Raw genomic sequence first — 9,149 nt, forward strand, 5'->3', positions numbered from 1 at the left:
CAACACAACCCAAACAATGCAGTCAACCCAACCCAACATAGCTCAGCACAACCCAACAGAACCCAACCCAACACAACATAACCCAAGCCAACACATTCAACCTAACACAACCCAACTCACCTCAAACCAACACGATACAACACAAGTAAATCAGGTCACCTTCTATCACACTGTCCTGTTTTGTCTTCTTTATAGAATTTATGACTGGCTTAAATTATGTTTGTCTCCTCTCACTACAATGTGAGCTGCTTGAGGACAAGTACTGTCTGATTGTTCATCACTGTATTCCTACCAATTAGAGAAGGCTGAATTCAGAGTAACAAGGGCAAAAGATAAATATCTGTAGATTGGTGGACCTCCTTTGTCCAGAGAGGTGTGTCCTCGCATGAAGCTACAGCAAGAAAAGAACCAGAAAGGAAGCAAAGACCTCTGAGAACCCAAAACTCAGGAGACAAACCCATGCTTTAAAGCTCGGGCTTCAGCTTCACATAACAGCTCAGTCTACTTTTCCAACCAAGAGCATGTTAGAAATGGCAAATAAAGTGTTTTCAGATAGCAGCTTTTCCCCTCCAGGAGGCTGGGTAAGTCAACAGCTTGAGAGCAAAGAGCAGTTGTTGGTTTTTTGCTTTTTGTTTTTTTTTTTTTTTTAAAGCAACACATCTCAGCTGGGCTGGCCTCAGCTCAGAAGTGGGTTCGGTGCCAGGACAGAGCCTTCCGTTATCCGCAGGCCCCAAGGGCGCCCCCTGCTGCCTCAGTTCACTAGAGAACCTTCAGCAGAGTGTCCCGAAGGGAATCAGTAAAAGGCTCCTCAGTCTCAACCATGTTCTCTGTAACAAGGCAGAGCAACTGTAACATAGTCCAGAGCCGTTTTCTTTCAAAATGGATCATGCAGAAAAGGACCAGCAATAACCATACATACGTGGCCATCCAGAAACTGCAGGTACTACCCAAAGCGAACCGAAGTCGGCTTATTTAGCCAGCCACAAGTTCCTGGGGTCGGGCTACCCCCTTCTTAGTCCTGTCCAGTGCCTGCTGAGTGGTTGGGGAAGAAAGGCAGAGCATCTGAGGCTCAACTGTCATTCCAGAAGCTTCCACACACCAGCTCTGTTACTTGCATCAGGATAAGCCACCATGTGACCTCATGTGCCTCAGAGTCTGGACAGGAACCCCAGAACCTGGAGGCCTCAGCCCAGCCTGTGAATTGGGAGGAACCGAAGGAGACGGTGAAGAAGGGGGCAGCCAGTTGTGGGACATTCCTGTAGGCTCCGGGTTGGTGTGGGATAGACCTCTGCACATCCTCTGCACAGTGCGTGTTCCTTACAAGGGGATGGGAGTGCCCAGGAGTAGAATTCACTTAGTATCAAGAGAAGGATGGCTCTTCTAGTACAAAGCATGGAAACGACGGTCATGTAAAACATTTCTGAGGTGCCATCACACAGCCAAAGCAGAGTGTCCCCTCTGCGTGCATGCACACATACCCATTTATGCCAACTTCCATAAAGGCATTGAGGCAGCTACGATTAAAGACTTAGTTGCATCTGAAAACAAGAACAATGTCATGAAATAGGAAGGTTATTACCTCAGACGTCTAGGCTAAGAATCATCGTTGCCACTGAGCACGAATTTCAACCCCGAGCTTCCCGGCAGCCAAGGCAGAAAGGGAGATGCTGACATGTCGCCTCTCTTATCATCCAAGGAGAGGATCATGAGAGTATAGAGTGTTAGCGCTGGAAAGGATCATCAGGTCCTCTCATTTGATGGTAAGGAGGAAGAAGCCCACAGGTGGGATGTGATCACCTGTGGCCAGGTAACTCAAGAACGGTGACTCCGTGGAGGTGCTAAGACCAGAATCCAGGACTCTTGAGTTCCCACACAGTGTTTCTTTTCTTTAGTTTGCTGTGCCAGGACATGGGCCATATTGTTCTGAGACTTTTCTTTGTATAAAGGCAGCAGGGTGGGTGGGATCTCCATGTGCGTCAGACCTCTGGATCGAGCCTGGCAGTGCCCTGAGGTTTGGGGGGAGTGATGGTGGAACCCCCTGCCTGCCTCTGCCGAGTTTGTTCGGGGCCCGTGCTCAGCTGGTGGGAAGCCAGGTGCCTGGCGTAGAGTGGCGGTGGGGACAGGGAGGGGGTGGGTGGCTCCAAGATGGACCTTTCCTGGGAAGAAGCTTGGGGTTTGGCCCTGCTCCAGGGGCTGCAGGGGCCTCTCTCTCTGCTGTCTGGGATTCCAATCTCCGCAGCTGGTGTCTGAAGACAATAAGACAGAGGCCTCCCCGCCCTGGGCCACCCCGCCCTGGCCCCAGATGGGCTGCGGTTACTGAAGCCCCCGCCAAGACGGTTGGTTCCTTGGGGAGAGGCCTGTGCTGAGCAGGCCCAGGCCAGGGTGGGCCGGGAGCGGGGTGGTCCTGGGGCGCGACATGCAGACGGGAAGGCTGGACCTCGTGGTCCCCTGTCCCCCTTAGGGGTGTCCCGTGGAGCCAGGCTGGGGCCGCAGAGCCCCGAGGCACAGAGCATCTGTGGGTAGCTCTCGGAGCGCCAGGCTCCAGGGCCCAGGGATGGAAGGACGGCCGCGCCTGACCCCCGAGCCTCCAGCGTGAGCTCAGAGGGGCCTGAGGATGCCCGGCCGCCACGGTGGATGGGCTGATGCCCCAGGAGGCCGCAGAGCCACGGGGCTAACGAAGCTCAGGCCCCGGGGCAGGAGAGCTCCAGGCCTGCGCAGGGAGCAGGGCCCAGAGCTGCAGGCTCAGGAGGAGGGGTTGGGCGCTTCTGCTGCCCCCCCACCTCCCCATCTCTCTGGGTCTTTAACCCTCCTCCACTCCCATCCCAAAGACAGCGCTATCTCTGCGGCCCTCCCCCGCCACTGTCCGCCCAGATAACCCAGCACCCCCACCGCCGCTCCCCCACATTCCATCCCCCCCACTCTGCCCTTCCTCCCACTTCTGGGACCGCTGAACAGCACCCCTGCCCTGTGCTATGCCCGCCCCCAGCCTGTCCAGAGCCTGAGTGACACCTCCAAGGTCACCCCTCCACCTGCCGCTCTGCCCTCCCCCCCATGGGGCTCCCTGCAAACCCCCCACAGTGGGGGCCACGGCGACTTTTCCTCACCCTCTCTCCACCCTCCCCACCCCCCGGAGAAAGACTGGAGCCATATATCTTGATGCCTCCAGTGGGCTTCACCCCTCCCCCTGGCGTCCCCCCCAGCAAACCCTGGGAGGCTGAGGAAGGAGCGGAAAGACGGAGCTAAGCCTGCAGGAAATTAAACATGAAATGAAAACAAGCTCCTCTGATTCATTCTCTCATCCTGCCCCCTGCCCCCCATTCCAGGCCACTGATAAAGGGGGATCCCGTTTCAGCGGCGCAGAGAGGAGACCCGATCCGCCCTTGGCTCTCGGCAGGCGGCCGGGGGCCCGACCCCAGGAGCCCCTGGAGGGGAGAGGCCGGCAGGCTCTGGAGCAGGGGCACTTTCAAGACAGGAGGCGCAATGACTCTCAAAGCCATGCCAGCTTCTGTGTGTGTGTGCGCACGCGCGCATGAGTGGGTGTGCGCACGTGACACTTGTGCCCGCACACATGTACCGCTGGGAATAGGGAGGGAAACTGAGGTGCCGCCCCACGCTCCCCCCCGACCCCACCCTCCCCACACTAACACGAGACACACACACCCCAGCTTCTTTGACGTCTTTTAGCAAAAGACAGCAAGAAAGGTCAGGAGCTATAAACAAGTGTGAAGTCCTCTTAAAAGCCCTCGGACAGCATTTCTCACCTCTCACCTGCTGCTCTGTGAGGCACCACCCCTGTGAGGACACCCGTACAGATATCGGCCCCATTTCCCAGATACAGAAACCGAGGCCAGCGGCCATGCGGGAGCTAGGACGGGGCTCTGCTGCCCAGCACAGCAGAAGTCAGACCAGGCGGAGCCAGCTCCTTCTCCCTCTTCTGAGGATGCTCCATGCTCTCGGCAAGGCTGCTGGCGGGGAGCCGTTGGGGTGGGCCTGCTTGCACCTGAGTCCACCGGCAGGTGCACTTCCAGCTGATAGAAGCCCCCATCTGGGGATCTGAGGCCTGCCCTTGACTCAGCCTGAAGCCACTTCTGGTCTGGAAGCTGATCCCTTCCCTTCTCACACCCCAGATCCCAAATCATGGGCAGGGGTGGCAGGCCCCAAGTCCAGCTCTTGCCCACAAAGCTCGGGAAAGTTCTCACCTGCCGGAAATGTTCTTGCACAGGGAAAGGACCCAATGACCCCCACTCCCCATCAAAGACCACGGCTCACACGCCTGGTTCAGGGACCACCGTCCCCCTCCCAGGTCCCCAGTTAAGGCAACGCCACATCTGTCCCTGCTCAGGGACAGGTGGGTCTTCACTCCTCCTCAGTCAGGCCAGATCTCGCCGTGGCCACCCCTACCGAGCACACCATGGGCAAGCCCCTCACCTGGGTATCAAGGCCCTCCACAATCTGACCTCTGCGTCCATCATTCTTCCTCTCCCACCACCCGCCAGCAGGGCAGAGCGACCTCCTGGGGTCTCCTGAGTGGGCCCTGCTATTTCTGCAGTCAGGCCCGGCCCAGCCCCCGCCTCCACGAAGTCATCCCTGAGGGCCTCTGCTGCTCGGCTAAACCCCTGTTCCCCACGGGACCTTTAGCACAGGGGACTTGAGGGGGGAGGCTTGCCAACACGAAGGCTGCAGAGAGGACTCAGGCAGGTAGGAATTCTTATTCTGGGCCAATGGACTGGCCCCAGGAAGCTTGTGGAAGATGATAGCAGGGATGTGTGTGTGTGTGTGTGTGTGTGTGTGTGTGTGTACGCGCACGTATGCGTGAATATCCAGAAAATGACTTTCCAGAGGAGCCATCACAGCTTTTCTCAGGTTCCCCTCAGGTTCCCCTTGGGAGTCTGCAGCCCGAGGCAGGTTGGGCCACATTTTCCAGGGTCGGTTAGGTGACTGCTAGGATGGCCAGCGTCGCATTGTGTGGGTGTGACACTCGCCTGCTCTGTATTCTGAAGCGTGGAAAGGTGAAGCCTGGCCCAGGGTCCCACTGTGGTTAGTTGGGGGTGAGCTGCCTTCCAGACTCTGCACTGATGATTCTGGATTGTGAGGCTGGAGGCTCAAGGCTGAGGCAGACCCTTTCTGCAGCCCCACGGCCCAGCCCGTGCGGTGGAGGGCAGGGGGCTCCAGGAAGTACCGTGTGCTGCCGACCCTTGTGACAACTGCTTTGTCCTGTAGGTCTGGTTCCAGAACCGGAGGGCCAAGTGGAGGAAGAGGGAACGTTTCGGGCAGATGCAGCAGGTTCGGACCCACTTCTCCACGGCCTATGAGCTGCCCCTCCTCACCCGAGCGGAGAACTATGCCCAGGTGAGGCCCTGCCCCAGCTGCCGCCGCCAGCCCCCAGGCCCTGGGAATGGGCACCTCTGGGCCTAGCCCCCTACCCCTCACCCCGAGATGGGACTCACCAAGCCTGGAACAGGTGTGCACATGTTCGTACCAGAAGGTGGGGTGCTGGGACCGTTTCTACCTAGCCTAAGTGTTGGCCCAGGCTTGGCTGAGCTTCAGGAGGGACATGCTGGGACAGAGAGGGTGGCTTTCTCCTCTGCCATTTTTACCACTTTTGCTGTGGGCCTCAGAACCCAGGCTGCATGAAGACCGGGGCCTCAGGAGCCATTTGGAGTGTCTCCTAGGAAAGCGAAGTCTCGAAAGCTGGGGGGCACAGGGCAAGGCTGTAGTGGCCATGTAGGTCTGGGTCCCCAACGGGCTGGCCTCCGGCCCTTTCCCCAGCCATGTGCCCTCTGAGCCTCGGTTTCTTCCCTGGAAAACTGAACACAATGCAATACCCACCCAGCTCTTTCGTGAGGTGGTCAAAAGGCTGAAATTAGACAACGCAGGAGTACTTTAGGGACCAGACAGCTGGATAAAGGTCGCTCTGCGGCTCTCAGCTTTCTGAAAAGGCGACCGTGTCCCGTCCTGTCAGCCTGTCCCCATTCTAGTGGCATTGGGGTCTTCAGTGGGGATGAGAAGTAGTGTGAGGAGCGGCCGATACCCGGGGCACTTGAAGAGATGTCTTTCTAGCTAAGTCAGCTCCTCACACCCACAACCTGCTTGGCAGAGGTGACCTTTCCCTCTGCTCAGGCCTCTCGGTGGCAGTGGCAGCGTGGCGTCTGCCTTCAGCTGCAAGCCCAGCCGCGCCCAGCACTCAGCCAGCGGCACAGGCCTCCCTGCTTCCTTTAGACCCACTGCCGGGGATCCCTGGGTGGCGCAGCGGTTTGGCGCCTGCCTTTGGCCCGGGGCGCGATCCTGGAGACCCGGGATCGAATCCCACGTCGGGCTCCCGGTGCATGGAGCCTGCTTCTCCCTCTGCCTGTGTCTCTGCCTCTCTCTCTCTCTCTCTGTGACTATCATAAATAAATAAAAGATTGGAAAAAAAAAAAAAAATTTCCCCACTGCCCCAGGGCCCTACTGTCCCGCGGCTCCTGGGCGCCCCACTCAGACCAGCTCTGTCCACCCCCCTCCCCCGCCAGGATTCATGGGGCAGGGGCAGAGGTCAGGCCTGGGGTGAGGCTGAGGAATGTGGGGTGTCACACTCATGCACACACACACACACGCACACACAACTGGTCCTCAGCTCCTGCTGCATATTTTCATCTTTCTTCTGGCTCCAGAGGATGGGCCTCCAGCCTGGCTCCTGGGTCTGGATCTCTGCTGCCCAAGAGGAGGGAGGGGGGCAGAGGACCAACACAGGGTGCGCTCATACCTCCCGCCTGCAGCACCACCTATCATACATGCTGGCCTCTTGATGGAGGGAAAGGGAAAGGCCCCTGATTCCCCAGCACCCCAACTGGGAAGGTGGCCAGGCCAACCCGCAGTGGCAATGCCCTGTGGGAACTGGGGGCAGAGTTCCCGCCTCATTGGGCCTCCAAGTGCCTTTCCTGAGTGGACTACAAACTCTGGGTGGGGAGGGGGAGCAGGCCAGCAGGAGCTGCTTGAGCACCACCAGTAATCACGGCTGAGAGGTCCTGCTCACCCTGCCTGCCTCAGGTGTGCCTCCAGTCCACCCCCACCTGCTGCCTGAGCATCTCCCTCCCTCTCTCTCTCTCTCACACACACACATAAACACACACACACACACACACACACACACACACACACAGGCCTGTGGATATCCAGGCTGGCTCCATCCACCCACTCACGGCACTTGCCTCATAGCCTCCTGAGGTGGCCCGTGAGCCCCTTCCATTCTGAATAAGTTCTGAAGCCTCAGGAACATGGGCCTTGGAACCTCGGCCACTGGGTCTCACAGCTGGGAGATCAGGCCCCACGGCCCAGCCCTGCCCCCTCCACGCCTCTGCCCACAAGCCCAGAGCTCTCTGAGTTCAGGTCTGCTCCCATTTCTCAGGTACCTGGGATGCCCCAGGCCCGGTGGGGAGCCACAGGTCAGTAAGACACAACTGCTGAGGTTAAGGGGGCCATGGAGGGGGAGACAGAGTCTGCCCCCCGCACCTGAAATTCAGAAGCCAGCTGGCTGGGGCGGGCCTGCCCTCAGCTGCCGGACCCTTGATGGAGTTTGGAGTTCAGTCCTGAAAACAGAATTTCTAACAGCTGGGAACAGAGGAGCCAAAGCCTAGAACCCCAACCGTCCCCAGGTCTGGACGGCCACGAAAATTTTGAGAGGCTCCCAGGTGAACAGTCCAGAAGGATGAGGGGCTGGTGAGCGGGGCGAGGTCATCCGGGGTGAGCGCCCCCCTCTGCGCCCCACCCCTGCCAGCCTGTGACAGCTCTCCCTTCGCTCTCCGCAGATTCAGAACCCGTCCTGGATCGGCAACAACGGGGCTGCCTCGCCGGTGCCAGCCTGCGTGGTGCCCTGTGACCCGGTGCCCGCCTGCATGTCCCCTCACACCCACCCCCCTGGCTCGGGGGCCGGCGGCGTCACCGACTTCCTGAGTGTCTCCGGGGCGGGCGGCCACGTGGGCCAGACGCACATGGGAGGCCTGTTTGGAGCAGCAGGCCTCAGCCCGGGCCTCAACGGCTACGAGCTCAACGGGGAGCCGGACCGCAAGACGTCGAGCATCGCGGCCCTCCGCATGAAGGCCAAGGAGCACAGTGCGGCCATCTCCTGGGCCACATGACAGGGCAGCCCCCGGCCCATCCCCACGCCCTCCCCCACCTCGGGGCACCGGCCACGCCCACGCTTTCCAGGCCCCCAGCCTCCCACCGGACTCTCCTCTTAGGAACCTGGCCTGGGCCAGGGGCCTGGCCCTCAGCACTTTCAGCCACCCCAAGTGTGAGGCCCCGCCGGCCGCTGGGAGGGAGGGGACAGCCGGTCCCGCCCTCCCCGGTACTGAGGCCGAGGCCCCTGCTCCCGGCCCAAGGCGGTGGAGGAGGCCAGGTGGCCGAGGTTTACAGCTTTGCATCCATTATAAGCTGAAGACCCCCTCTCCCCACTGCTGCTCCTCCGCCCCGCCCGGCTTGAGGGTTGAGGCAAGGATCGATCCCCATCCAGACCCAGCAGCGGCCACGTGCAGCCACGTCCGTCCTTCCCTCTGCTGTGTGGTCCCCTGGTCACCAGGCCAGTGACCTGTTCTTCAGAGTCCTGCAGAGTTGGCCTCCTACCCCTCCCACCCCCTTTCGTCCTCCTAAAAGCCCCCCAGAATCCAACCTCCTGGACCCAAGACACCTGCCTCAGCCTCAGCCACCATGCCTGTGCCCAACCTACCTGGAGGGAAGGACAGAAAGGACAGGAGCTGGAGCTGAAGAATCCTGCTGTCAGCCAGCGATGCTGGCACCTAGGAGAGCGGACAGTCCCCGAGGGGGCGTGTTTGAGTTCCCTTGCACCCGGAGATTCTGCATCTTGGCAAACGCCACAAGGGGAGGACACACCGCCCACTGTAAACAGTGTTGGGAGAAGAGAAGCTTCGAGAGAGAGGAAGAACTTCAGGGAGGTGTCTGGGAAGGGACAGGGGCTCAGGCACACACTTCCACTCTCCTGGCCACCCGACACCCCACAACCAGCAGGATGCCTGTTACAGCAGGCAGGTCTGGGCAGCTTTGTTCTCCAGCCAGCCAGGCCCCTGGAGGAGGACCTGGAGACGCTTGTCCCGTCCCCCATCCACTCTGGTCACTTGCCAGGGCTGCTGAGCAGTGTCCTGGTGTGGAAGGACGTA

At 59.6% G+C, this 9,149-nt stretch overlaps 1 protein-coding gene across 1 annotated transcript in view; it reads left to right on the forward strand.

Annotated features, from left to right (window-relative positions):
* The window catches only part of ALX4 (ALX homeobox 4), a 42,206-nt gene extending 33,259 nt beyond the window's left edge, over window positions 1–8,947 (forward strand). Inside the window, exons 3-4 of the mRNA XM_041722665.1 lie at window positions 5,221–5,349; window positions 7,785–8,947. Coding sequence (XP_041578599.1) covers window positions 5,221–5,349; window positions 7,785–8,114 — 459 coding nt within the window. The 3' untranslated portion in view covers window positions 8,115–8,947. The remainder of the gene's footprint in view (window positions 1–5,220; window positions 5,350–7,784) is intronic.
* The last annotated feature ends 202 nt before the right edge of the window (window positions 8,948–9,149 follow it).

Source organism: Vulpes lagopus, chromosome 11 (genome assembly GCF_018345385.1).
Source record: "Vulpes lagopus strain Blue_001 chromosome 11, ASM1834538v1, whole genome shotgun sequence".
Lineage (NCBI taxonomy): Eukaryota > Metazoa > Chordata > Mammalia > Carnivora > Canidae > Vulpes > Vulpes lagopus.